Raw genomic sequence first — 27,288 nt, 5'->3', positions numbered from 1 at the left:
ACACCCCCCCAGCCTCGCTCCGGAGTTGCCCCCCAGGCCGCCCCCCCCCCCCGCCAAGTCCAACCCCAGCCCTGCTACCCTGTTACCCCCCCAGGCTCCCATCCCAGCCTCACTCCCGAGTTGCCCCCCAGGTCCCCCCACGTCAGGTCCAGCTCCATGGGTCGTCCCCCCCGGGTTCCCCCCCCAGCCCCGCTCCACAGCTGCCCCCCAGGTCCCCCCCCCAGCCCTGCCCTGCCCCCCACCCCAGGTCCCGTTACTCTGCTGCCCCCAGGCCCCAGTATCCCCCCCCCCAAGCCTCGCTCCCGAGTTGCCCCCCAGGTCCGCTCCTCCAGTCATGCTCTCCCCCCACTTCCCGCTCCCCGGATTCCCCCCCCAGCCCTGCCTCCAGGCCCCCCCCCCAGCCAAGTCCAACCCCAGGCCCCATCCCTGTTCCCCCCCCCACCCCAGCCTCAGTCCCAAGTTGCCCCCTGGATCCCCCCCCAGCCCTGCCCTCCCCGCCCCCCACCCCAGGTCCCATTACTCTGCTGCTCCCCAGGCCCCACTATCCCCCCCCTCAGCGTCACTCCTGAGTTGCCCCCCCGCCAAGTCCAACCCCAGCCCTGCTACCCCCTCAGGCTCCCATCCCAGCCTCACTCCCGAGTTGCCCCCCAGGTCCCCCCACCCCAGGTCCAGCTCCATGGGTCCCTCCCCTGGGTTCCCCCCCCAGCCCCGCTCCACAGCTGCCCCCCAGGTCCCCCCCAGCCCTGCCCCCCACCCCAGGTCCAGTTACTCTGTTGCCCCCCAGGCCCCGCTATCCACCCCCCCCAGCCTCGCTCCCGAGTTGCCCCCCAGGTCCCCCCACCCCAGGTCCCGCTCCATGGGTCCCCCCCCGGTTCCCCCCCCCCAGCCCTGCCCCAGGTCCCGTTACTCTGCTGCCCCCAGGCCCCGCTCCCCAGACCCCCCCGGCCCCCCCGCCGGCACTCACGGTGCGGACCTGGCGCCGCAGCAGGTAGAGCAGGAAGCTCCAGAGCTTGGTGGCGAAGGCCACGAAGGTCCGCAGGCCGAGCAGACACTGAGTCCGCATCATCCCGGCCCCGGCCCCGGCCCCGCCGCCCCCCGCCCGGCCCAGCTCCGCCAGCTTCGCGCCCGGGCCGGGCCACGGGGCCGCGAGCCGGCGGGGGGCGGGCGCGGGGCGAGGGGGGAGGGGCAGAGCTCGGGGAGAGGAGGGGGCGGGGGGGTCCGCTGGGGGGGGTCGGTCTCGCGCCTGGCTCCCGTCGGGCTCAGCGGCCGCCGCTGCTGGGCCGCCCCCCCCCCCTTGAGTCCGTCCGCCGGCGGCGGATTCGTTTCCGGTCGAACCACTTCCGGGTGAGGGGTCGCGCCGCGCGTGAGGACGGAAGCGGAGGGGGGGGGCCGCGCGCGCGCGCGCGCCAAATAAGGCCCGGCCCGCGCGGAAAGAGGAGGGCGGGGTCTCGAGCGGATGCGGCGCGCGCATGCGCCAAACTGGGCGGCGCGAGGGGGGCGAGACGAGTGGGAGGTGGCAGGGGAAAGGGGGCGGGGCTGAAAGGGAGACCAACGGCTGGGGAGGACAAAGGGGGCGGGGCCGGAGGGAAGGGGGCGGGGCCAGCGAGAGCCGTTGGGAACTGGCGCAAAAAAGGGGCAGGGCTTGGAGGGGGTGGACAAGTGGGTGGGGCCAGGGGGCAGGACCATCAGAAAGGGGCGTAGCCCGCGGGGGAGACGGGGGGTGTCAGAGAAAGTGGGTGTGGCCAGAGGCGGCCGTTGGGAAAAGGGGCGGGGCATAAGGGGGCAAGTGGGTGTGGCCATTAGAAAGAGGCGGGGTCACAGGGAGGCAAGGGGGAGGGGGCCACGGCATGGGCCCAGAGACAGTAGGTGGAGCCATCAGAAAGGGGCGTGGTCAAGGGAGGCAGTGGGCGGGGCCAGAGACAGGAGTTGGGACGAACAAAAGGGGCATGGCTTGAGGGGGGCAAGCTGGGGGGCGGGGCAGGCGGTCAGTGGGCAGGACCATCAGAAAGGGGCGTGGCCTGCGGAGAGGCAAAGTGGGAGGGGCCAGAGCAAGGGGGCGTGTCCAGAGACAGCAGTTGGGGCAGGGCTTGAGACAAGTGGGGCCAGCGAAAAGAGGTGGGGGTCACGGGGAGACAAGAGGGAGGACCCAGGAGGACAGTGGGTGGGACCATCAGAAGGGGGCGTGGCCAGAGACAGCCGTTGGGAATGGCAAAAAGGGGCGGGGCTTGAGGGGGCAAGTGGGTGGGGTCATCAGAAAGAGGCGGAGTCACGGGGAGGCAAGGGGACAGTGGGTGGGTCCACCAGAGAGGGGCGTGGCCTGAAGGAGGCAAGTGGGCGGAGCCTGGGAAAGAGGGCTGGGCCAGACGGCCAGAATAGATGAGCTCAGGGAGCCGGGGTGGGTGTCAGGCTACCACCCGCCCTGGTCTGTGCCACCCAGAGGGCCACCTCCCCAAGCCACGGGCAACACAAGGCCCCGCCCCAGCCTCCAATCCGTGGTCCGCCTCCAAAGATCAGCGCCCCGCCCCCAGCCAGCTGGACCCCGCCCCCCTCCGCCGGACACACAGCACCCACACGGGTCTCCGGGGAAATCGAGGCGACGTTTATTGACCGAAGCACCGAGATAGCACGCTGTCAGGGGTTTTGACCGCCGACCACCCGAATAAACTAGCCCCGGAGCGCCCCGCCCTTCAGCCCCACACCCAGACCCTCCCCGTGCGGCAGCCCCCGGGTTCGGGACTCAGCCGGCCATGGCTGGCCCTCCCTACACCACATGGCCTTCCTTGGGGAATGGTTAAGTAAGCCAATGCCCCCTCTGCGGCTGTTCCCCCCTCACAGTCTGCCCGTCAACTGCTTCCCCCCCCCCTTTTACAGGACTGGAAAGATTCTGGGGTACAAGCCCCCCGGTGCACCAAGGATTGACGGAGCATGATCGGGCTGGATTGGGGTTGCCCTCTCCCAGGGACAGAAGGGGATCCCCCCCACTAAAGTGTTGGAGACTGCGGCCCCCCCACCCACTCTTCACTACCAAGACTCTCAGCCCCATGGTGGAGATGGGAGTAGAACCCAGGACTTCTGGCTCCCAGCCCCCCCTGCTCCAATCACCAGCCCCCACTCCCCTCCCAGAGCTGGGGAGAGAACCCAGGAGTCCTGGCTCCTAGCATCCCCTACTCTAAGCACCAGCCCCCACTCCCCTCCCAGAGCCGGGGAGAGAACCCAGGAGTCCTGGATCCCAGCCCCCCCTGCTGTAACCCACCAGCCCCCACTCCCCTCCCACCCAGGATTCTCCTCTTCCTCCACCAGTGTCGCTCCACCCACCATGCACCGCTCTTAACGAGCTTCAGTTTCATTTCCCTGCTGAACGAGGCACATGGTTTACACCAGCAAGGGGAAAACGCTGGGGTCGGGTGGAGGCGGTGGCAGCAGGAGCTGTTGGGGTGTTTTTTTGTAGGTCCTACCAAAAAGGGGAAAGTGGCTCGTTTTAAGGGCCTGGGGGCCCTCTCTGGACTGAAGAGGGATGAGTCCGACCGCTGCAAACTGAGGGGGGAGTTCCAATCCGGCCCCAGGGCGGGGACTGGCTGGCTCAGGGGGTCGGGAAATGGGGCAGGGGCCTGTCCCCTCTAGGGGGCGCGGTTTCCCATCCACCCTTTCTTTATGGAAGTCTCGCCCCATGCCACGGCAGGAGAGGGTGGTAGGGACGGGGGTGGGGGGCTGGCGTGGGTGCAGTGGGGAGGGGAACACGGCTCAGCCCCACTTCTCGGCGGACAGATGCCAACCCCAGTCAACAGCCCACAGACCGCAGACACAGCCCTGGGCGGGGGCACGTGGGTGGGGGGCCACGGGGCGCTCCTGGGTAGCCCCCCGTGGCAGACACAGTGGCGCCGGAGTCGGGCTCGGTCACGGATCTCTCTGAAGGTTCCTGCTGGGAGGCCGAGATCCGGGGGTCCATTTGGGGGAGGGGGGAGCCCCCCACACACACACACCCCCTCGGCTCTCACACGTCCAGGTCGTCGTCCGGATCCTCCTCGTCCAGGTCGTCCGCGGCGTCCGGTTCGTAGAAGATCTTCCCGGCGTTGGCCGAGGCCTCCAGCAGGGACGACTTCCTACCACGGGGAAGGACGGGGGGGCGGGGGGGTCAGCTCCCACGGAACCAGAGATGCAGGGGGCGGCAGAGGAGGGATGGCTGGGGGGCAGGACGGGTATCGGGAGGATTCGGGGAGGCAGAGGAGCGCTGGGAAGGGGCGGGGCAGGACGGAGGCCAGGGTAATTTGGTGGGTATCAGGGCAGAAAGGACGTCGGGGCAAGAGGGTTCCAGTGCAGAGCAGAGGCAGGTGGGGGGGGGTCCTGCCCCGAAGGGGGGTGCAGAGCGGAGGTAGGGGGTGTCCAGGGGGCACCTCCCTTGGGGGAGGGTGCAGAGCAGAGGGAGTTGATGAGGCATCCCCCCGGGGAGGGGGGTACAGATCGGAGATGGGGGGCATCCAGGAGGGGTGCAGAGGGGAGGCAGGGGGCCTCCGGGGGGGGGTCTCTCCGGGGGCACGCGCCCCACTCACTTTTGGGCGGTGAAGTGGAAGGGCAGCAGCAGCCCGTCCCGGGCCTGGCGCTCCGTGTCCGACAGCCGCAGGTTGAAGGTCAAGTTGGCGGTGGGGTCCGCCTGGGGGGGTGGAGACGCCCATCACACACACTGCCTGGGGGGGGGGGGGGGCAGGGCATCCCCCCCCCCCTTATGAGTCACCCCACGGGGTCACCTCCCTCCGTGGGGGGACAGCTTGGCTAGAGGGGGCCACAGTGTAGATAGAGATTCTCCCCAGAACTCCAGAGCCCCCCCTGCACTCAGACAGCCCCCAACCCCACCCCTCAATGCCCCCCCATCCCCTGCCCCACAAACCCCCACTACCCTGTTCCCGAACCCACACCCCAGGACCCCATATCCCCCCCTAATCCCCTGAGACACCCCACAACCTCAACCAGCACCCCCAGGACCTCCAAATCCTCCCTTCCCCCGAGACCCTTCCCCAAATCAGCACCCCTGGGACATTCAGTTCTCCCCACTCACTGCTGCCCCCCAAAAACCCCTGAACCCACCCTGCCCCTCAGATCTCTGCTAACTCCCACACCCCTCACCTGTAAGATCCTCCATCCCACCACACCGCCCTCCTGCCCCCCAAGACTCCACCACCTAACTGCCAGCTCCCCAGTGGCTGGGGGGGCAGCTAAGCTGGGATTTGGGAAGGAGCAGAGTTTGGGGTGCTCTGGTGTCCAGATACCTGCTGATCCTCCACCCCACCCTGAGCCCACTGCTGTGTAACCGGGGACCCCCGGCCTCATGAGGAAAGGGAGGGGGGCCATACCGCGGAAGGGGACTCGGCCTCCTCATCTTGGGGCATGCTCCCTGTGGGCTCCCCGAGGGCTTTTGGGGTGAAGCCGGCCAGGACGGTGTAATATTCCTCCTGGGGGGACAAGAGAGGGAAGAGGATGAGACAGAGCCACCCCCCCACCCTAGATTAGCACCCCTTCCCTCCACAGCTGCCCCCCCCAGCCTCAAAGGGGGGCTGTCTCCTCCCTTGCCCCAGTCAACTCCAGCTGCTAAGTTACCCCGACCCATCCAAGACCCCCTCCCCTCCATAAACCCCCACTGCCCCCTGATCTGGGGGGTCCCTGTCCCCCAATATCCACCCATCACCTCCCTGCCATCCCCCCAACCCCTGCTTCCCCCTCTCCCCCACCCCAGTCACCCCCCCACACACACCCCAATCTGGGCATCTCCGCCTGCCTTCCCCCACCTTCTTGAGGACCTTCCGGGTCCCCTTACGCTGCAGCATGGAGGCCAGTCGGGGGACGTCCCCCCGACTCCCCACGCCCTCGGGGGCCGGCCCCACCCCCACCACGGCTCGGGCCAGGGAGTGGAGGGTTTCCACCAGGCCCGGCGGGTGCAGGTCCCCGTGGAGCAAGGCCAGGATCCTCGTCACACGCAGGCCTGAGCGGGGAGGGAAGGGAGAGGTCAGACACCCCCGCACCACCCCGAGCCAGGGAGAGAACCCAGGAGTCCTGCCTCCCAGCACCCCCTGCTCTCACCCACCATCCCCCACTCCGAGAGCCAGAGAGCGAACCCAGGAGTCCTGCCTCCCAGCCACCCCGCTCTACCCCACTAGCCCCCACTCCCTTCCCAGGGCAAGGGAGAGAACCCAGGAGTCCTGGCTCCCAGCCACCCCGCTCTTCCCCACTAGCCCCCACTCCCTTCCCAGGGCCGGGGAGAGAACCCAGGAGTCCTGGCTCCCAGCCACCCCCCTCTTCCCCACTAGCCCCCACTCCCTTCCCAGGGCCGGGAAGAGAACCCAGGAGTCCTGGCTCCCAGACCTGCGTGGGCAGCTGCCCTCGGGATCCGTTCCAGCGTCTGGCAGACGGCGGCCAGTGGCTGGCGCAGCAGAAGCCAGCTGAGCGAGTCCAGGACGACGGTGACGGGTCCCGCGGGTCCCTGTGCTAGGCGCCCGGCCACCCCCAGGGCCGAGAACTCCTCCGCCCCGAAGGCCCCAGCCTCCCCGGTCCAGCGCAGGGGGTCTGTGAAGCCATCCTGGTATAGTAACCTGAGGGGGGGGGGGTGTCAAAGGTCAACCCGGGGGGGGTACGCTGTGGGAGGGGACAGCTGCCCCAATGTAACTGACGTGACGCTGCCTGAGTCTGCCGAGAGCCTAAGCCCATTGCTCCAAGAGCAGGCAGCTACCCTGTGCTCTGGCCGCACTTACTGGGGGGGGGGTGTCCCTGCCCACCCCAGCGGGGGGGGTTTCTGTGTGGGGCTGGAGGGAAGAGAGCGCAGGCAGACGAAGCTGATGCAACTCAGCTGCTGAGGGGGGGAAAGAAACGCCCTCCTCTGCCCCTCACTGGAGACGACGGGGCAGACCCCTGCCCTCGAAGTTGGGGGGCAAAATCATGGAGAGGGTCCCCGATTGTCTCAATGCAGCCCCCAGCTCCACAGACGGCTTTGCGGAGGGGGGCGGGAGTGGAGGGGACCGTGCTGTGCTGGCCCGGGGGGGGCATTGAAGACAAGCGGAGCTGTGGGGCAGACGATGTAAGTGGGGGGGGGACTCACCGCGCAGTCACGTCAGGGTCGAAGCCGGCCCGGAACTCTTCCTCGGGGATTTCAAAGCCGAAAACGTGGACGGATTCCCCCCTGGAAATGCAAAGGGCAGGGAGAGACAGCAATGAGCCGAGAGCGTGGGGGAGCTGCAGATCATAAGGGGGCGCCAGGGATCAAAGGGGCAATTGTGGGTTATGGGGTGGGGGGCAGAAGTACCCAGCAGCTCCCCCCCTCCACTGGGGGAAGGCCGGGAGACAGCAGGCCATGGGCCAGCAGGGGGCGTGCGTCTCAGCCACCCCACAGTTTGGGGGTGGCAATGGGGCAGTTTGGGGGGGCACCACACCCACCTGTGCGCTGAAGCTGCCACAAAGGTCTTGAGCAGGCTGCGGCCCTCACACTCAACGGTGTCTGCGAGGAAAGGGCCCGGGGCCGGTGAGAGGGGGATCTGCCCACCCCAGTACGGAAATACACCCCCCCCCCCCACTCCCTCTCCAACCTCCTTCCCCTTCCAGCTTCCCACCAGCCCCTCCCTCCACCTCCCCCTGTCGTCCCCCCCGGCCAGGTTCCCCTCTGCTCCCCCCTCCCTCCACCTCCCCCGGCCAGGTTCCCCTCTGCTTCCCCCAGCTCTCCCTGCTCACCCCCCCACCCCGGCCAGGTTCTCCTCTGCTTCCCCCAGCTCACCCCCCCACCCCGGCCAGGTTCCCCTCTGCTTCCCCCAGCTCATCCACCCACCCCGGCCAGGTTCCCCTCTGCTTCCCCCAGCTCTCCCTGCTCACCTCCCCACCCCGGCCAGGTTCTCCTCTGCTTCCCCCAGCTCACCCCCCCACCCCGGCCAGGTTCCCCTCTGCTTCCCCCAGCTCATCCACCCACCCCGGCCAGGTTCCCCTCTGCTTCCCCCAGCTCTCCCTGCTCACCCCCCCACCCCGGCCAGGTTTCCCTCTGCTTCCCCCAGCTCTCTCTGCTCACCCCCCCACCCCGGCCAGGTTCCCCTCTGCTTCCCCCAGCTCATCCACCCACCCCGGCCAGGTTCCCCTCTGCTTCCCCCAGCTCTCCCTGCTCACCCCCCCACCCCGGCCAGGTTTCCCTCTGCTTCCCCCAGCTCTCTCTGCTCACCCCCCCACCCCGGCCAGGTTCCCCTCTGCTTCCCCCAGCTCCCCGCTCCCCCCTCTCCCAGGCTCCCCCAATGGCTCCCCCTCCCCACCCATTGCTCCCCATCCCCCCATTGCTCCTCCTCCCCGTGCCCCCAGATCCCAGTTCTCCCAGGCTTCCCCTTCCCCCAGCTCCCCACCCCATGGCTCCTCTTCCCCCTGCCCCCCCAGCTCCCCCATGGCTTCCTCCTCCCCCCCCAGCTCCCCCTCCCCCCAGACTTCCCCTCCCCCCAGCTCCCCACTCCATGGCTCCCCTGCCCCCCAACTCCCCCTTGGCTTCCTCCTCCCCCCAGCTCCCCACCCCATAGCTCCCCTTCCCCCTGCCCCCCAACTCCCCCATGGCTTCCTCCTCCCCCCTAGATCCCCCTCCCCCCAGGCTCCCCCTGCCCCCCATCTTCCCCATTGCCCCCCCTGCCCCCCAGCTCCCCCCCTCACCCTGAATGAGGACGAGCCCCCCCGTCGCCCCAGCCACCAGCTCCCCCAGCATCCCACTCCCTCCTCCCCCCGCCCCTCCGCGTCGGCGCCTCCCTATGACCTCACCGTACGGCCCACTGGAGTGTCGGGTGCGCACGGAGCGGGAGGCCCCGCCCTGGGCGGCGCCATGTTGGGACGTAGGCGTCCTTGCGCTGCCTGCTCAATAAAAATGCGGGGGTGGGGGGCGCGGCAACAGACAGCCCCTAATGACATCTTGGGGGTGGGGGAGGGAAGGGATCCTTTCCATTCGTTTTTGGCCTTCATGGGGGGGGGGGGGGTTTCCAGGCACTGAGGTAGCCACCTCAGCTGCCTCTTGGCCAGACTTTTGCCAACATGGAGGGGTTTTGGGGGTCAGATTAAGAGTCTCTTAAAGCCCCATTGGCTGCATTGAGGGCTGGGCTCCCACCAAGGCCCCCCCTCCGTGGTCCCCTCCCAAAGGGGCGAGAGTTGTCCCCCCTGCGGTACTTAGGCCCAAACCCCAACATGGCGCCCATACAGGCAAGAGGTTCCCTGTCCCACTTCGAGGACCCCCGTCCATCCCGATCCTGCGCTAGCCACTCCAGCTCCCCCAACCCGGTCAAATCTCCCACTTCCCCCTGCCTTGTCCCCACCGCCACGGCCCCCACACAAAAGCGAATAGCCATTGATGGACCTGTCCTCTATGAACTTATCAAGTTCTTTTTTGAACCCTGTTATAGGCTTGGCCTTCACAACATCCTCTGGCGAGGAGTTCCACAGGTTGACTGGGTGGTGTGTGAAGAAAAGACAGGGTGATGCAGTTGACACAAACAGGCACGTCATACGCAAGACCCGGGAGGGCGTTGTTCTGCTCTGCTCCACCCTGGGTGAGTATAATGTCCAGTGCAGAGAACACGCTTTTAGAAAGATGGGGCCAAACTGGAGAGAGGCCAAAGCAGATCCACAGAAATGAAAACCCAATCTGTGAGGGGAGGTGGTGGAATTCCCCATCACTGGAGGTTGTTCCCGTGACACCGTTTGAGGTACACTGGCTGAAGGCGCTATTAAACTCAGCTCTCAACCCAACCCATCGAAGTGTAGTCAAAATAGACCCATGCCCTTCCAGAACATCTAGGAACAGCCTTAAAAATAAAACAAAGTAAGCCAAGGCCGTCGCAGGGACTTCCCTTCCACAGCCATGCCGGAAGCCCCCTCCCCATTCTCCACTGAGCCAGTCACCGGAACCCAAAGTCTGTCCTTTATTGCTCGGCCACAAAGAAACACGCCTCTAAAACAAGTCAGACAGCAGCGTTGCTGCACCTCTGACGCACCAGGAGGGCTCCCCCAGCGAGGAGGAGAGCGGAGATTGCTGCCACTAACCCGCTCAGCGCCAAAGCCACCCTGCGATCCTTCACATTCCCTGTGGGGAGAGAGACCGGAGTGTTAGAATTGGCATCGAGAGCTTGTGTAGAGTTGATGGGACCATTGGATCATCCCATCTGACTTCCTGGCTAGCACAGAGTGAAAGGCAATGGCTTTTCTCCCCTGTATTGATCCCAATAACTTGTGTTGGACTGACGCATCTTCCGGTCCGGCTTGGAAGATATTTAATAGCTATCATCTCATTCGGTAGTGAGAAGTCATCTCTGGTCGCCCGTTGGCCAATGGTGTCAACCGTCCATCAACCACATGTCACATGTTCAAACCAGCCCTTCCGTGCTCCCCCCGGCTGCCCCCAAAACGAACTCATTCTCCTTCTTCGCCATGCTGCCTTCAAAATTACCATGCTCAAGAGCTGGTGAACTGAATCCACCGCCCCACATAGGATCAAAGGTCCATCCAGCCCAATGTCCTGTCTTCCAACAGCGGCCAGTGCCAGGTGCCCCAGAGGGAATGAACAGAACAGGGAATCATCAAGTGATCCATCCCGTCACCCTTTCCCAGCTTCTGGCAAGCAGAGGCTAGGGACACCATCCCTGCCCATCCTGGCTGATAGCCACTGGTGGACCTGTCCTCCAGGAACTTATCTAGTTCTTTTTTGAACCCTGCTCTAGTCTTGGCCTTCACAACATCCTCTGGCAAGGAGTTCCACAGGTTGACTGTGCGTTGTGGGAAGAAATACTTCCTTTTGTTTGTCTGAAACCTGTTGCCTAGTCATTTCATTTGCCAATCCCAAGTTCTTATGTAATGAGAAGGGGTAAACAACACTTCCTTATTGACTTTCTCCACACCCATCATGGTTTTATAAACCTCAATCATATCTCCCCTTAGTCGTCTCTTTTCCAGGCTGAAAACTCCCAGTCTTATTAATTCCTCCTCATATAGAAGCCATTTCATACCCTGAATCATTTTTGCTGCCTTTTTCGGAACCTGTTCCAATCCCAACAGATCTTTTTTGAGATGGGGCGACCACATCCCTCACTGTGCTGTTGTTTCTCACCTTCCACAGAGATAGACTCTTTGGAAGATAGGGCTGGGAGGGGTCTTGAGAGGACATCTAGTCCAGCCCCCTGCACTGGCACATCCAAGTATACCTAGACCATCCCTGAGAGTGGTTTTTAATCAAATGGGGTGCCTGGTCCACCCATGGGCTACAGTATTTCCCGATGGCTGTAAATCACTGCATTTTCCCCCCCTACCTTTAGCGGTCATCTTCACCACCTCCACCCGGTCCCTGGACCTTGGAGCTGCCTCACGGCTTGGCGAAGGTCCTACCATCATACCATCCGCTTCTGCCTCAGAGGAATTGCCTAGAGAGGGGGAACGCAAGGGGAAATTTCAAAGGATAAGCCTTGATTGCACGGGAGATATTAGGCTGGAAGGTGGGAACGGTTTTGATCGATAGATGATCGCAGACCTGGTTAAAAGTTGATGGGTTGAGCCACTCTTCTGTCAGGCAGACTAGAAGGAGCAATTAAGCCCCTTTCAGCAGTAGAAGCCACCACCCAAGGCACCCAATCAGCTTAAGCCCTGCGTCACAGTTCCCACCACTGATCTGGTCCCACTTTCACCTCAGGCCTCTAGCTGTCACCTTTGGGCAGGCTCTGCAAGTCCCTTCTTCGAGACTGGGGATTTACGCTGAACCTCACTGCCCAGCCTCTGCTGGCTCTGGGGCCACGACAGGGTGAACCAGCCACCAGCCAGCTCCCGAAGAGCAAAGTGGATTCAAAATACACATGCCCCCCCACACACACACACACAATATAAACAGTTACGCCTTGCCTCTGCCCATGGCTTCCTGCTCTCAGCCACCGCCTCGTGGGCAGAGACCCACATCCCTCAACCTTCCGATTGAGGCAACAGAAACCCCAAATATTGGGGAGCTGAAAATAGAGCGTTTAAGGGGGATTTCTGACCACAGGAACACACAACCCAACCCCACGAATGCCCTGGCAATGAACTGACGTATGTAACAGGTACGTGAGCTACCTTCACAGATAAGGAAGATGATGGCCAACATTGCAGGTTGTTCGGCAAGGGATGGTGTGAGTAGATGGATGTGCCGAGGTACGTTCTGTAGTATCTCAATCTACCTTACTGAGCTGGGGTGTTCGTGACCGTGCGAAATGTATTCAATGACTATTACGTTAAAGGAACTCTTCTCTATTGAAAACAAGAGTGTTGCTTGACCGGGATTCCCAGCTATATAATAATGTGTATAATACGGGGCCTGATCTTGGGACAAGAACCTGCCAACCCTCAAAGGGGTAACTGGGGATTCTTAAGTAAAATGTAATTAATACGGAATTTAAAATTGGGCTACAAATGAAAGAGGCATTCATAACAGATCCAGCAAGCCCAGAGGTGCCGGGGCTGAGACCCGGCACAAATTAAGCCCAGCCCCCCCCCCCAGCAAGCACATTTATTCTCAAGGTGAAAGCCTTATGGAGAAGACAAAGTACGAGTTCCCGTACTCATGCTGAAAGCTTACCGGTCCCCCATACAGCATCAAAATCTTTCCAACCCGTGGGCCAAAGGTCCTGGCCGGTGGGTGGATCGGAGAGAAAGCCCGCATCAATTTAAGCTCATCCTTTTATACCAAAAGCATTTTCCTCGTCTTGTAGCACCTGGAAAACCCAGCTCAGACCTGTGTATGGAAGCCACCATCTCTCTAGCATCGTTTATTCAGTGTAATCACCTGCCACTGCATTTTCTTCCCAGAGAAACTCTGGTGACCCTCCCTCCCGGAGTAGGACATGACCCTGCATAAACCAGCTGTACCTTGGATACTATATGGTCCCCAAAGATAATGCGTAGGATTTTGGCATCTGTCGTACCTACCCATTAGGGATCACTTCCCACTGGGCAGAAAGAGTTAACTCACTCCCTGCTGGGAAGGACTACAAGTTTGGGACACATCTGAATCAATGCAGTTGAGTGGAAGACCCTACAAAAAACAACGGACACCTCAGTGAGCGGATGACAATGACTCCGAAGCCAGGGCAGCTGGACACGTGAACAGAGTGGGGTTGGAGCAAGAGGCAAAGGGCAGACTGTGGTGGCTTGAAAACGGAGTGAAAAATGACAAGCTATCACTTTAAGAATAAGCAGGGGGTGGGGGGTCCCGGCCTTGCTTGGAGGCAGGGGTCTCTGCAGGGAACAGTGCAATGTGGGACTTTCAGATTGAGTTTGCAGAGAGCCAGCCTAGAGTAAGGTAGGGCTGAATCCTGCCTTAGAGAGCAGCCTGTTTGCTCTCTCTCTGTTTTTGGGGATCTTGGGTGTTATTGTTCTGGAGCCGATGCAGTGAAGTAGCCTTATCTTACAACCTTCCAACAAGTGGAGTTGAGGTTTTTAAATCTCTCTTCTCTGTTGTAGGCCCTGAAACCTAACAGCGTGCAAGCTGCAACCACTGGTCTGGAGCGACAGGGGTCCTGCCCACCCCCTGAAAGAGGGGACAGGTTAGTGAGCCTCAATGGATGCTGTTAAAGTGGCCGAGAAGGGGGATCAGAGGCACAATCTATCTTGAAACTGTGACACGAGGAACCTGCCTGCTGGGTCCAGGAAGTAGGACTTGGTGGACATTTTTGGCCAAACAACAAGTATATTTTGGGGGGGAGGGGGGAATTCTGATGCATATGTATCGATTTCCCCGCCTAATGGAAATGGCCATGAAAAATTGGCTGACCTACACAGCTTTGACCATCTCCCATTATTCTCTTTGATCCAAGCTATTCACCAAAATAGGGGTCATTTCTGGGGGGAGGAGACATTGACGGAGTCCGGGTACCTTTGATGCAATCCTCTTTATGCACAAAGTCCTGTTTCACTGAGCGCAAGAGGAATCAAAAACAGCAAGAGGCAATTTATTGGCTTTTAATTCCAAGCCTCTTTCCAGACAGCACTCCGCCCAAAAATCTAGCGAGGTCTTTTTCCTCAGTGCCAGTGCTTGTTTTGCTGTCTCCTTGGCTTTCTGCTCATTCCATGGTGCGTGTCTCTCACACAGATCAACACCCCCCACCTCTGCCCGCACGTGCTGTTTTTCGGGTGGAGGTGGCTATTGTTTCCACTATCAGATTCCCCAAGAAAGCATAATTGTTCCTTACATAATTTTCCCAAATAAGAACACAAGAACGGCCACAGTAGGTCAGAACAAAGGTCCATCTAGCTCAATATCCTGTCTTCTGACAGTGGCCAGTGCCAGCTGCCCCACACGGAATGAACAGAACAGGGAATCAAGTGATCCATCCTGTCACCCATTCCCAGCTTCTGGCAAACAGAGGCTAGGGAGACCATCCCTGCCCATCCTGGCTAATAGCCATTGATGGACCGATCCTCCATTAACTTCTCTAGTTCTTTTTTGAGCCCTGTTCTAGTCTTGACCTTCACAACATCCTCTGGCGAGGAGTTCCACAGGTTGACTGTGCGTTGTGTGGGAAAAAATACTTCATTTTGTTTGTTTTCAACCTGCTGCCTATTCATTTCATTTGCCAACCCCTAGTTCTTCTGTTCGGAGAAGGAGTAAATGACACGTCCTTATTTACTTTCTCCACACCTGTCATGATTTTATAGCCCTCTATCATATTCTCCCCTTCGCCGTCTCTTTTCCAGGCTGAAAAGTCCCAGTCTTATTCATCTCTCCTCATACAGAAGCTGTTCCAGACCCCGAATCATTTTTGTTGCCCTTTTCTGACTCTTTTCCAATCCCAGTAGATCTTTTTTGAAATGGGGCGACCACATCTGCACGCAGTATTCAAGGTGTGGGCGTCCCATGGATCTATACAGAGGCAATATGATATTTTCTGTCTTATTATCTCTCCCTTTCTTAATGATTCCCAGCATTCTGTTCACTTTTCTGGCGGCCGCTGCACAGCGAGTGGATGTTGTCAGAGAACTAGCCACAATGACTCAGATCTCAAAGGCTGGGGTGGGGCACCCGTTTTATGGAGGTTTCACTCAACCCATAGACTTTGGGACTTACCTGGCTGTGAAGGAAGATGCCTTTTGCGTTGGAGTCTCCCGGATCGACCGCTGAACGCCCCACAGTTCCTTTCCTCACAGCATTTGCCGACGGCTTGAGAGACTTTTACCGGAGGCGGGCTGCTAGAAAGAGGAGAAAGATGACCTACAGTCCCCTCCTAGGCATCACGTCCAGCTACTCATGCCATCTCTGGGGAAGGGCTAAGCTTGGCTCTGACCCCGGCTCAGGGTCCCCGGAACTGTAAGCCACTGCGTTACCCCTCGGCCTCGTCAGGGGAGAGCAGCAGGGCCGGGTCGTGGGCAGCCCCACCGAGCCGTCGGAGCGAGAGTCCGCCACCACGAGGCAGGAGTCAAGAGTTGGGGGCCTACCGGGGGATGGAGGCAGGGGACACACTGGACATCAGAACCAGGAGTCGGGAACCAGTCAGGATTTTGTGGGGACAGAGGCAGGGGACGCACCGGAGGCCTGGAACCACACGGGAGATGCCAGGTCAGGACACCAGGAAAAATCAAGCAGGTGGCTTCCTGGTCCAGCTCCTAATCAGCTGCTCTGGGACTCTGCCAATCGGACTGTGGGGTGAAGTCTCGCACTAGGGCCGGTCACCCTTGGAGACCCAAGTTCGAGACCCCCCACCGCCCTCCATGGCTCACGACCGAGCTCGGCCGGAACTTAAATTGCGTGTCAGCTCCACACCAGCCTATCCGGCTTCCCGAACTCCTCAGCACTCTGCCAGGCCCGAAACGCTCAGGAAAGAAACCAGAGATTCCCCAGAGGCATCACGTGTCCCTTTCACAGCTATTACCGCGCTCCTGGCCTCCCAGGGGACACCCGGCACTGAATACACAAATAAAGCTGGAGAGAGGTTTACGCCATGCTAAGCAGAGATCAAACAGAAAATGGGCGCGTAACCCAACGGCTGGCCAAATTCAGACAGGAAATAAGGTGCAAATTTTTAATCAGTAAGGCGAATTCAGCCTTCGGACAACTTACCAAGGGTTCCGGGGCCAGTTCTCCATCACTGGCAGATTTTAGCTCAAGTGTGGGTGTTTTTCTAAAAGGAATTAATTCAGGGATGCTCTCTGGCGTGTGTTCTCCAGGGAGGTCAGGTTACCTGCGATCACATATTGCACTTCTAAATGCCCTGGATTTCAAGTTCCAATTGACCAAAGGGCATCCGGAGCTCCCACAGAAAGAGAGACACGTGATCTCCGTTTAAAGAACTGGGCACGCTGATCAAGGCCTCGTTTCAGGTCTGAACTTCTCCGGCTTCCACTCCATCTCACCTTGCCTTTGCCGGCCAGATGAAGAAGCCCTCCTGCTATCTCATTTCTCCTCGCCAAGCAGAAGGCAATTCTAGCCGGCAATCCAGTTACCTCTTGTCCTGCTTTTCAACTAGCTAAATAGATTGAATTCCCAAAGTCTATTAGTGGCTTGGCAGCAGGTGCCACCAGGTGGTGCTGTCAAACAGCCTGGCATGTTCTTTTTCCCAGCGTGCGAGCAAGTGTTCTGTCTCGGGAAGAAATACACACAAAAAAGCAACACTGTTGTATGTGTGTGTGCACGCAACACACACTGTTTGTGGGGGGAAAGCTGTTGAAGACAGCAAGAGCATTTGGTTTCTGCCTTGATCTCTGTAATTACAATCAGCTCTTAGGGCAGAGTTGCCCCAACGTTTGAGCCAAGACTTCTGCACGCCACGCTGTTTGAATCCACTTCTGTTGCAGTCCCACGTGCCCAGCCTACGTAGACAAGTTTTTGTGGATTTCAAACGACACAAAATGACTCAAGATAGTTACGTCCGAAGCAGACTGCAATGAGCCACAAAGGGATCTCACAAAACTGGGTGACCGGGCAACAAAATGGCAGAGGAAATTCAATGTTGATAAATGCAAAGCAATGCATGTTGGAAGACATAATCACACCTATGCATTTGCTAACAACACGATGGGGGTCTAAATTAGGAGAGATTAAAAAGACCGGGACTGTTCAAATGGGGAAAGAGATGCCTGAGGGAGGATAGGAGAGAGGTCTATAAAATCACAAACGGCGTGGAGAACGGGAATAAGGAGGCATTATTTACCACTTCACGAAGAACGAGGGGTCAGGAAGGAAATTAACAGGCAGCAGGTTTAAAAACAAACAAAAGGAAGTATTTCTCCTGCCCTCCTGTATATCACAGGCGGTTAAAATCTCACCCCCATATTGAGCCAAAAAGAAAAGGATGTTGAACAAGGGCGTTTTCTACAAAGGGCATCCAGGACTTGGTCTGAAGCCATCATGGACTAGAAAACCCACTGCTTCCCTTGGGAGTGGGGCTAAAGCCGCCTCCTTCCGAACTTGAATGCATCTGGGTTTCACGACCACCCTGGTTCTCGTTCGGGCTTTTGCCATGAGCTTCGGGAGGCCTTTCGTGCCCGCTGCGAAGGATGAGCCACCAGAAGCCACAACGTTGCATTTCTCCCTAGACTGAACACTCGCTCGCATGCAAGAAGCGATCTAAATCAAGCTCCTTGGAGCACCGGAGGAGGACACGGTATTCTAGTATCCGGCGCACCGATGCCGGTTAAAATCCCCTCCCTACTCTCCTTGCGATACGGAGAAGGAAGGACAAGACCAAAGTATTTATAGAGTCAGAGATTCCCAGTCCAGAAGGGACTCAAACAGTGTAAGCTCCCTAAAAGTTGGGGGGGGGCCCCCCCACCGGCGACTGAACTGTGGCCCCGCCCCTTCCCCCACTCATCACTCGCCGTTAAGGCCCGTAAAAAGTGGTGGGGCTTAAGCCCTCCCACTTTTGAATGCGATGGGGCCCATGCTCCCCTGGCCCCCCTGTTCTGGCTCTCCCTTATTCTGACCATCTGATCCAGAGGCTCTTGAGGGGTACAGTCGTCTGGAAAGGCTGAATGCCACTGCTTTAGTCTGACCCCGGCCAGAGAACCGCCCCGAAATAATTCCTTTTAGAAAAACATCTTGACTGAGAAAGGGTCAGGGATGGAGAATCCATCCCAACCCTGGGTAAATCGGCTCACTGGTTAATTACGCTCATGGTTGAAATTTTGCACCTTGTTAGTCTCCCTTCCAGCCGTTGGCGTGGCCGGAGCGCTGGGCGGGCAGCATGATCCCAGCGCCGGGAGGATGGGTGGCATGGCGTGGCCCCAGCCCGAGGGGTCTTGTGCACACCGCGGCCCCCAGCCTGCCTGCCTGAGCCTCTCGGCCACAGAAGGGAACAGGAGGCAGGATTGGGCCTGGGGGTGGAGCATGAGGGGGGCCACACCAGGCTGTTTGGGAAGGCACGGCCTTCCCCTGCCTAGTATACCCAGTGCCCATGCCGGTACTTAGAGACGTGACCAAATCCCCCCCAAGACCGGCTCTTTGTGACGGTAACTCGATTGAGCTCCTCGAGTCTCTCACTGTCAAGTTTTCTAATCCTTCTCGTGACTCTTCTCTGGCCCCTCTCCAGTTTATCACCCTCTTCCTTGAGTTGTGGACCCCAGCAGCAGTCGCACCAGGGCTGAACCCAGAGGTCAAATAACTGCTCTGCACCTTCTCCAGGACCCTCTGTTGATCCATCCCCAGCATCGTTTGACCCCAGCCTCTCCCTTTCTCAGATCAACATGCTCACGTTTATCTGATCTCCCGCCTTGACACACAAAATATTTTTCAGAGCCCCGGCTTCCCAGGATAGCGTCCCCCATGCGGTAAGCTTGGCCTGCCCTGCCACGCCAGCACAGACGCCCAGAAAATGCTGGGATCCCACTTCTGACACCAATACCTCTCTGGGAGAGAAAGGGCCTTCTTGGATCCTAGATGTCTACTTGTACATTTAGCCCTAGCAAAAAAGCTATCCGAGCGGTGTCCCATCCTGTGCCATTATTTACCACTTCCCCGCCATTTGCGCCGCATCACCCACAAACTTTATCAGAGGACACCAAAACATCTATTGAAATCAATGGGAGTTAGGCATCTAAAATACCTTTGAGGATCACTGATTTGTCCTCCAATGGGAAGCTGACCTGCAGGTCCCTCCCACCATCACCGTCTGCCACCAATTGGCTGCTGTCACGTCATGCAGGGATCCCCCAATGGGAGAACAAGTTCTAGGATGGGGATCCCCTTTATAGACTCACCTGGGGTAGCAACACTCGATATGGACCACACCTGGGCTGGTTCTGATGGCAGGTAGGTGGCTGTAAGAGAGGGTGGTGCTATACACCAAGGAGTCCAGCGTCCCCTGGAAGGAATCGGCATTGGAATTAATCCAGCGTTGTTCCCTGCCCCGGCTCTCCAAGAAGCTACTGAGATTGGCTATTTAGCCTGGGCTGGATTAAGGTCCCCAGCTCATGGAGGTACATGATGGTAACCCCATCTCAGATGGCATTTAAAAGAAACGTTAGGCACGTGTCTAGGTCATGCGGGGGTGGGGGGAAATGTGGGGAAGGAGCTGCCCTGAGTGTAACAGACTCAGCAACCCTACCTGAGTCTGCATAGAGCCTGAACCAAGTGTTCAGACGGCACGTGGGAAGGGATGGAAAGACCTGCCCCACAAGTCTCTATGGCGTGTTAACTTCCTGACCCACTGCTTTGGAGAGGGGAAAACAAAAAACAAAAAAAAACCAGGACACCTGCCCTGCCACGCCAGCGCAGACATCCAGAAAATGCTGGGATCCCACTACTGCCACCAATACCTCCCTGGAAGAGAAGGGGGCCCCCAGCTACACCGAAGTGGGAGGCAGGGCAGCAACACAGGGGTAGAACAATCTAATGATGCCGCTTTGTCAGACTCAAAACATTTCATGGGAAAACAAACAATGGCAATGAATCATTTAGACTCATTTTGTTTAGGCTTCATTATCTTTAATATCTATTTAGTAGACTATCTCCAGTCTTTAGACAGTAAAATTACTTTGAATATTTATATGTGTCGGCTGTAGATTTTAATCAGTAAACAATAAACGTCAATTCCGCCTTACACACCCACAGCAATGAAAAAAGATTTCCATCCATGACAGTCGAAATTTGCCAGTAGACAAAGCACAGAAGTTACGAACAACAGAGTTATGAACAGATCAGTCAGCCACGCACCTTGTCAGGAACGGGAAGTAGGCAATCAGGCAGCAACAGAGACCAAAAATAAAAAAAAGAAAAACAAATACAGTACAGTGCTGTGTGAACCGTAAACTACTAAAAAATAAAGGGAAAGTATTTTTAAAAAGACTTGACAAGGTAAGGAAGCTTTTTCTGTGCTTGTTCCGTGTAAGCGAAGATGGTTAAAAGCAGTATTTTGCGTCTGCGTAGTAAAGTTTCAAAGCCGTATTACATTTTCAAGTCCATAGAAGGTGGTTACAAGGAGGAGGGAGGCCATTGTTCTCCTTAACATCTGAGGATAGGACAAGAAGCAACAGGCTTAAATTGCAACAAGGACGATTTAGGTTGGACATTAGGAAAAACTTCCTGACTGTCAGGGTGGTTAAGCACTGGAATAAATTGCCCAGGGAGGTTGTGGGATTTCCATCACTGGAGATTTTTAAGAGCAGGTTAGACAAACCCCTTTCAGGGATGGTCTAGATCAGGGGTGGGCAAACTGCTGGATCTGGCCCACCAGCCCTTTCAATCCGTCCCTCGAGCTCCTGCTGGGGAGTTGGATCTGGGGCTTGCCCCGCTCCGGTGCTCCAGCCGGGGAGCAGGGTCAGGGGCCGCTCCACGTGGCTCCCGGAATCAGCGGCATGGCCGTGGTCCGGCTCCTATGCGTAGGGACAGCCAGGGGGCTCCGCTCTGCACATGGCCTCCAACCCAAGCACCGCCCCCACAGCTCCCATTGGCTGGGAACTGCAGCCAATGGGAGCTGTGGGGCAGCACCTGTGGACAGGGCAGTGCACAGAGCCACCTGGCCGCGGCTCCGCGTAGGAGCCAGAGAAGGGACATGCTGGCTGCTTCTGGGAGCTGCTTGAGGTAAGTGCTACCTGGAGCCTGCACCCCAAGCCTCCCTTCATGCCCCAACCCCCTGCCCCAGCCCTGATCCCCCTCTTGCCCTCTAAACCCCTCGGTCCCAGCCCAGAGCACCCTCCTGCACCCCAAACCCCTCATCCCCAGAGCCCGCACCCCCAACCAGAGCCCTCACCCAACCCCAATTGTGTGACCATTCATGGCCCGCCATACAATTTCTATTCCCAGATGTGGCCTTCAGGCCAAAAAGTTTGCCCACCCCGGTCTAGATAATACTCAGTCCTGCCATGAGGGCGGGGGACCGGACTAGACGACCCCTCGAGGTCCCTTCCAGTCCTACGATTCAATGCTAAAACCATCAAAACCCAAAAATCGTATTCCGCCAACCCAAAATAGAAGAGCTGAAATAAAGCAAAGTTCAAACAAGGCGATTCAACGCTCAATCGATTTTCATTTGACGGGGAAATGCTAAAGTTTCCACGTTCTGCTCCCAAGCAAAATGAAGAGGGGAAAACAAATTAGAATGCCCCTTGGAAATTCCCAGGTTCCCGCCATCTCCCGCTGTGGGAAGATGGCTCAGTGACCGGCACTTCCTGACCATCAGGCCGGGATCATGGGGGGGTGAAGAAGTCAGCAGAATTGATAAATCAAGGACACACCAAAAGCTTGGAAAGCTTCACCAACGTGGGACATGGCTTGGTGACCAGAAGCTTCTGAGATCTTTTTCAGCTTGGAAAAAGAGACGGTTAAGAGGGGATACGACTGAGGTCTATAAAATCTTGACCGGGGTGGAGAAAGTCAACAAGGAACCGTTGTTCACTCCTTCTCCTAACACAAGAGCTAGAAGGCACTCAATGAAATGAATAGGCAGCAGGTTCAAAACAAACAAGAGGTAGTATTTCTTCACCCCACGCACCGTCAACCAGGGGAACTCCTCGCCAGAGGATGTTGTGAAGGCCAAGACTAGAACAGGGCTCAAAAAAGAACTAGATAAGTTCACGGAGGATAGGTCCATCAATGGCTATTAGCCAGGATAGGCAGGGACAGTGTCCCTAGTCTCTGCTTGCCAGAAGGTGGGAATGAGCGACGGGGGATGGATCACTTGGTGATTCCCTGTTCTGTTTATTCCCTCTGGGGCATCTGGCATTGGCCACCGTTGGCAGACAGGACACTGGGCTGGATGGTCTGACCCACTATGGCCGTTCTTATGTTCTTCAACAGGGACCTAGGGACTGCGAGAGTCAGAGGGACCAGAAGATTATGCTGGTGCACCACCAGGAGAGCCTGGAAGTTCTTGAGAACTTGCTCCAGGACCCATAGGACCCCGGTGGGGGCTCAGGGAAGCCAAACTTACCTTCGGACCGTCCCCGCGTTGGGCCAGACCCACCACGAAGAGAACGGCCGCACCATAGGGACACAGCGGGGCCTCCAGCCAGGCGGCTCGAGGTCGGACTCTCAGTGGTGGCAGGAGGACCCTGGGGGGGACCCAGGGAAGGGAGGGGGCAGAAGCCTGGGTGGGAGCTGTCGTCACTCCTGGCAAAGGCCAGGCAGAGGGACAGGGCAACTCAAACATCACCCAGGCCAGCAGCAGCCGGGGGCCAGCCCCCATCTTGTCTCTCTGCAGCAATCAAGAGGGGCCTGTGCTCCGGATCCTCTTTTACTCTGGTGCCATTCCCACCTGGCTCAGGTAATTCACACCTGAGGGCGGATTGAACCCGGGGCCAATCACAGGCAGGAAGCTGTAAGGGGCAATGCAGGGCAGCTGGAGACACAGATGAGTGCTTGGGAGTTATGGGCTAAACCCACAGGGTAGGGGCCGGGAGCCAGGACTTCTGGGTTCAATCCCAACTTGAAGGGGGGGGGTCTGGTGGGTTTAGAGAAGGGCAGGTCTGGGAGCCAGGACTCATGGGTTCTCTCCCCAGCTCTGGGAGGGGAGTGGGGGCTGGGAGTCAGGACTCCTGGGTTCTATCCCAACTCAAAGGGGGGATCTGGTGGATTAGAGCAGGTGGGTCTTAGAGCCAGGACTCCTGGGTTCTGTCCCCAGCTCTGGGAGGGGAGCCTGGTGGGTTAGAGCAGGGGGGGCTGGGAGCCAGGACTCCTGGGTTCTGTCCCCAGCTCTGGGAGGGGAGGGGAGTCTGGTGGGTTAGAGCAGGGGGGGCTGGGAGCCAGGACTCCTGGGTTCTGTCCCCAGCTCTGGGAGGGGAGGGGAGTCTGGTGGGTTAGAGCAGGGGGGGGCTGGGAGCCAGGACTCCTGGGTTCTGTCCCCAGCTCTGGGAGGGGAGGGGAGTCTGGTGGGTTAGAGCAGGGGGGGCTGGGAGCCAGGACTCCTGGGTTCTGTCCCCAGCTCTGGGAGGGGAGGGGAGTCTGGTGGGTTAGAGCAGGGGGGGCTGGGAGCCAGGACTCCTGGGTTCTGTCCCCAGCTCTGGGAGGGGAGGGGAGTCTGGTGGGTTAGAGCAGGGGGGGCTGGGAGCCAGGACTCCTTGTCTCTACAGACACCTGAAGGCACTGTCTGACTGTGTGTCTGTGCACCACCGGGTGTGATGGTGGGGACCTGATCTCAGTCGGGGGGGGCTGTCTAGTCTGCATCATGGGGGTCCTTTTGGCAGGGAGGGGCTGTCTAGTACCTGGCACCCTGTGGCCCCCCAGTGTGGTTGGGGGGGGTCTGCATCTCCATGAAGGTGGGGACCCACAGAGCACCTGGCCTGACAGGGGTCCCCACAAAAACTCATTGTGTTCTTTGGGGGTCCTGCCATTCCCCCCCACCCCGTGTCCCTGGAGAGCCTCTCTTTCAGGCTCTCCCTGCCCCCCTCCTTTTCCTTTTGGGGTGTCACATTCTTGGGGGGCCAAGCAGATCTGCCAAGGGGCATCCATGTCCACCCGTGACCGGTTCTTTCATCTCTAGCCAAACACCGAGTAACTCAGCTGCCCAGCTCTGCGGCCTTGCGCGTCAGAAGAAAGACCGGGGAGCAGTTTTTAAGCTTGCGGGGGGTGGGGGGGTCACCCCTGAAAACAGCTGCCCCTCAGCCCGCCACCCCCCAGCTTGAGACAGGCTCAGTTTTGTTCCATCCCTAGAAATTCCCACCGCCATGAAATGTACATGCACGGCCTGGTGCTGGCACGGGGGGAGATTGGGGGACCCCGGGGGGGGGGCAGGAACAGGACCGCTCTCGCCCGAAGCCCCGCCCCTTGTTAAACTTTTAAATACTTTATTTTTGACTGCATTTGCCGGCCATTTCCCCACTTTGCTGCCTGCGTGATTTATCCCTGGCCCATAAGACAATGAATTTGTTGACAATCCAAACAGCCCCCCCTCCCCAGCCTGGTGCCCCCAAAGCCAGCCCCCCAAGTGGTCATCTGGCCCTAAACCCAGCCTGGGGAGGGGAAAACGGGGCACATGGCAACTGGAGGAAGACAGCCTTGGCAGGGGGAGGGAGGAGTCTGGGAGAGTATGAGGGACCCCCCTAAATTAGAGAGAGAGGATGAGGGGGCACAAGGGAGGGCAACGGGCCCAGTGCTGAGATGCGGCCACCTCTGGGGAAGGGCGGCTGGTTAAACAGGGAACCCGTCTGGCGCCGAGATGTGGACAGCACCTTTCCTGCAGGGGGCAGTGCGGACACACTGGTCTCCCCCTTCGGGGAACCTACCCCACCCCGAGAGGACACCCCCAAAGACAGATCTCACCCCACACAGACACTTTTCCAAAACACACAGGTTTTAATTTCTGTACAAAAAAGGACAAAGACCACATGAATCCCAGCCACGCACAGATCATTCGTTAAAAACCCCTAACGAGCGGGAGCGCTTTTAAATAAAGCCATTCTCCCCCGCCCCCCCCCCCCCGCCATTAAATTCCCCTGCAGGGCCTCCCCCCACCTTGCAAACAAAATAAAAATAAAATACAATTCCACCATAGCAATTATGCGGAGAGATTCTTAAAGGGGGGGGGGCATTTTAACAACAGATCGTAAGATTTTGGGGTGGGGATCTCCCCCTTCAGAGACAGGTCGGGTCAGTTATATTGGGGTGAACCCCAGCTAAAAAGAGAGACTCTCCATGCTAGTGTCTCCAACGTATGGCAGAATATACACGCCCCATAAGAAATGCTTTTTACTGGTATATCCTGTTTTGGGGTGGTCTTAAAAACCCCTCCCCATCTAGAAAATGAAAACCCCACCCCCTCCCCCCAAATAAGCTACGCTGGACAGAATTTAGGGGCACCCTCCCTTATTCAGTTAACCCTGCCCCAAGTACACTGCACCCCCAAAAATGTGGGAAGGTAAAAACCAATCTCAATGGGCACGAACGCCTTTAAAAACATCTGTGTAGAGTTCGGGAGCACCCCGATATTCCTAAGTCGGGGGTAACCCCTCCACACACACACACAATGCAAGGAGTTAACCCCTTGGCAGGCTCCGGGTCGTCGACAGCAGAAAGGGGTACGGGCCGAACAGCTGGCATCAAATCAGGGCGCTAGACGTATTCCCTGTTGGTGGGGGGCTGAGAAACGGCTTTGCTCCTGGGGTACGACTTCTTGTACCCCGATTTCCCAGGGCAGGAACAGGAGAGGAGACCCCCCCCCAGCAAGACCAGGGCGGACCCAGCCCAGCCGATAAAGATCGCCGCTCCAAATTCATACCTGGAAAGGGGGGAGAGGGGGAGACTGATCAGATGTGGGCCCACCCCTTGGCCCCATAGCCCCACCCTGTTCTGTACAGCCCCGCCCCATGCGCCTCCAGTCAGGAAACCTTAAGAGGCAGCCACTTCTGGGGTGGGGCGGCTGTTATATGGGGATCCCTCGTCCGGCACGGAGATGCAGCCACCTCTGGGGGGGGCGGGGTTTAACAATCACACAGCGAAACCACAGAGGAGTCTGGGACCAGAGGCCAAGGAAAATCCCTAAATATCCAGGAAAACTGCAGGGGGACTGAACCTGGGAATTCCATATTCCCTCCCCGGAGACTTTCCCCGGACACCGGGGTCCACACCAGGAAGCAGGGGAAGGGTGGGGGGGTGGGGGGTCTTCGATGCTTATGATTTTGCGGGTAATTCCAGGCAAACAATCCACTGAGGGCAGCCCTGCCTGCCAGGGGAGAGCACCCCTTGCTGAGCCCCCCACCCCGCTCCCTGCCCCACAGCACCCCTGAGCGCCGCCCTGGGGCCAGCCCTGCCTGCCAGGGGAGAGCGCCCCCTGCTAAGCCCCCCGCCCTGCTCCCTGCCCCACTGCACCCCTGAGCGCCACCCTGGGGCCAGCCCTGCCTGCCAGGGGAGAGCGCCCCCTGCTGAGCCCCCCGCCCTGCTCCCTGCCCCACAGCGCCCCCCTCGGGCCACACGTGGGAGAAGCCCGCAACTCACTTGGTGTTCACAGGTACCGTGACGTCGTAGAAATCTCGCACGATCTGGTTTCCGTACCAGGAACAGGCGATCAGCGCCGCTAAACCTGGGGAGGAGAGAAACACGGGCTCAGAAAGACGGAGCCGGGTGGCATTTCGAACGTGGAAGTGGGACACGGGGCCTGTCCCCTCTAGGGGGCGCCAGCTCCCAGCTAATTTCATGCATGAGATGAATTGCCCAGGCCTCAGCCAGTAGCCCTCATCACGGGGGGGGGCCTAGAACCAGGGCTCCCACCCACTCCAGGCCTGGGAACCCAGTGGCTACCCACACGCCGGCCCCTTCCTCGACTCACCTCCCACCACGAAGATGAGCCCCCCGGTCATGGCGATGCGCGCCTTCTGCACCTTGTTGTCCCCCCCGCAGCGGGTGCACTTCATGCCCATGGAGGCGACCCCAATGCCGACGACCCCCAACACGATGGAGACCACCATGAGTGCCCGCGTGGCCTGGAGAGCAGCTGGAGTGGGGAGAGAGAAACTGCGTGAGGCAACGCTGAGTAGAACCCAGGAGTCCTGGCTCCCAGCCCCCCCTGCTCTAACCCACCAGCCCCCACTCTCCTCCCAGAGCCAGGGAGAGAACCCAGAAGTCCTGGCTCACAGCCCCCCTGCTCTAATCCACCAACCCCCACTCCCCTCCCAGAGCCGGGGAGAGAACCCAGGAGTCCTGGCTCCCAGCCCCCCTGCTCTAACCACCAGCCCCCACTCCCCTCCCAGAGCCAGGGAGAGAACCCCGGAGTCCTGGCTCCCAGCCCCCCTGCTCTAACCCACCAGCCCCCACTCTCCTCCCAGAGCCGGGGAGAGAACCCAGGAGTCCTGGCTCACAGCCCCCCTGCTCTAACCCACCAACCCCCACTCCCCTCCCAGAGCTGGGGAGAGAACCCAGGAGTCCTG

At 59.1% G+C, this 27,288-nt stretch overlaps 3 protein-coding genes across 4 annotated transcripts; all 3 read right to left on the bottom strand.

Moving 5' to 3' along the window:
• Positions 1-3,450: 3,450 nt before the first annotated feature.
• ELP5 (elongator acetyltransferase complex subunit 5) lies at positions 3,451-8,722 on the bottom strand. The gene is made up of 8 exons (XM_043537595.1): positions 8,653-8,722; positions 7,417-7,477; positions 7,082-7,162; positions 6,352-6,578; positions 5,778-5,971; positions 5,346-5,444; positions 4,548-4,648; positions 3,451-4,100 (listed from the first exon to the last, which is right to left on the bottom strand). Exons 1-8 carry the CDS (start codon positions 8,702-8,704, stop codon positions 3,992-3,994), a joined length of 924 nt encoding a protein of 307 aa, XP_043393530.1. The 5' UTR covers positions 8,705-8,722; the 3' UTR covers positions 3,451-3,991.
• Positions 8,723-9,604: 882 nt separating this feature from the next.
• On the bottom strand, positions 9,605-22,691 carry LOC122463979. 2 transcript variants are annotated; one of them, XM_043537596.1, is made up of 5 exons: positions 22,362-22,691; positions 19,192-19,295; positions 15,068-15,189; positions 11,289-11,399; positions 9,605-10,069 (listed from the first exon to the last, which is right to left on the bottom strand). In XM_043537596.1, the coding sequence occupies exons 1-5, from the start codon at positions 22,614-22,616 to the stop codon at positions 9,948-9,950; spliced, it is 714 nt and encodes a 237-aa protein (XP_043393531.1). In that variant the 5' UTR covers positions 22,617-22,691; the 3' UTR covers positions 9,605-9,947. The 2 variants fall into 2 exon arrangements, with proteins under 2 accessions (XP_043393531.1, XP_043393532.1); XM_043537597.1 differs by having other exon boundaries at positions 15,068-15,186; positions 22,362-22,689.
• A 2,010-nt stretch (positions 22,692-24,701) lies between these two features.
• Positions 24,702-26,853, bottom strand: LOC102937485 (claudin-7; the record flags this gene model as incomplete). Its single annotated transcript, XM_037888726.2, is given in 3 exon segments — positions 24,702-25,643; positions 26,360-26,444; positions 26,691-26,853. Coding segments are annotated over 3 exon segments (414 nt in total), but the record flags the coding sequence as incomplete, so codon positions are not given.
• Positions 26,854-27,288: the final 435 nt, after the last annotated feature.

This window comes from Chelonia mydas, unplaced genomic scaffold (assembly GCF_015237465.2).
Source record: "Chelonia mydas isolate rCheMyd1 unplaced genomic scaffold, rCheMyd1.pri.v2 scaffold_113_arrow_ctg1, whole genome shotgun sequence".
NCBI lineage: Eukaryota > Metazoa > Chordata > Testudines > Cheloniidae > Chelonia > Chelonia mydas.
This window is presented reverse-complemented; position numbering and strand designations above follow the sequence as displayed.

What these genes read in the sequence shown, in the direction of transcription:
- ELP5 (XM_043537595.1), bottom strand. Translation starts at nt 8,704, where the DNA reads ATGCTGGGGGAGCTGGTGGCTGGGGCGACGGGGGGGCTCGTCCTCATT. An exon ending in CCCGGAAGGTCCTCAAGAAG is followed by an intron (nt 5,445 to 5,777) that starts GTGGGGGAAGGC and finishes TTGTCCCCCCAG; the next exon opens with GAGGAATATTACACCGTCCT. An exon ending in TTCCACTTCACCGCCCAAAA is followed by an intron (nt 4,101 to 4,547) that starts GTGAGTGGGGCG and finishes TCCCCGTGGTAG; the next exon opens with GAAGTCGTCCCTGCTGGAGG.
- LOC122463979 (XM_043537596.1), bottom strand. Translation starts at nt 22,616, where the DNA reads ATGGGGGCTGGCCCCCGGCTGCTGCTGGCCTGGGTGATGTTTGAGTTG. An exon ending in ATCGAGTGTTGCTACCCCAG is followed by an intron (nt 15,190 to 19,191) that starts GTGAGTCTATAA and finishes TCCTCTTTCTAG; the next exon opens with CAGCCCGCCTCCGGTAAAAG. An exon ending in GGTGAAGATGACCGCTAAAG is followed by an intron (nt 10,070 to 11,288) that starts GTAGGGGGGGAA and finishes CTCTCCCCACAG; the next exon opens with GGAATGTGAAGGATCGCAGG.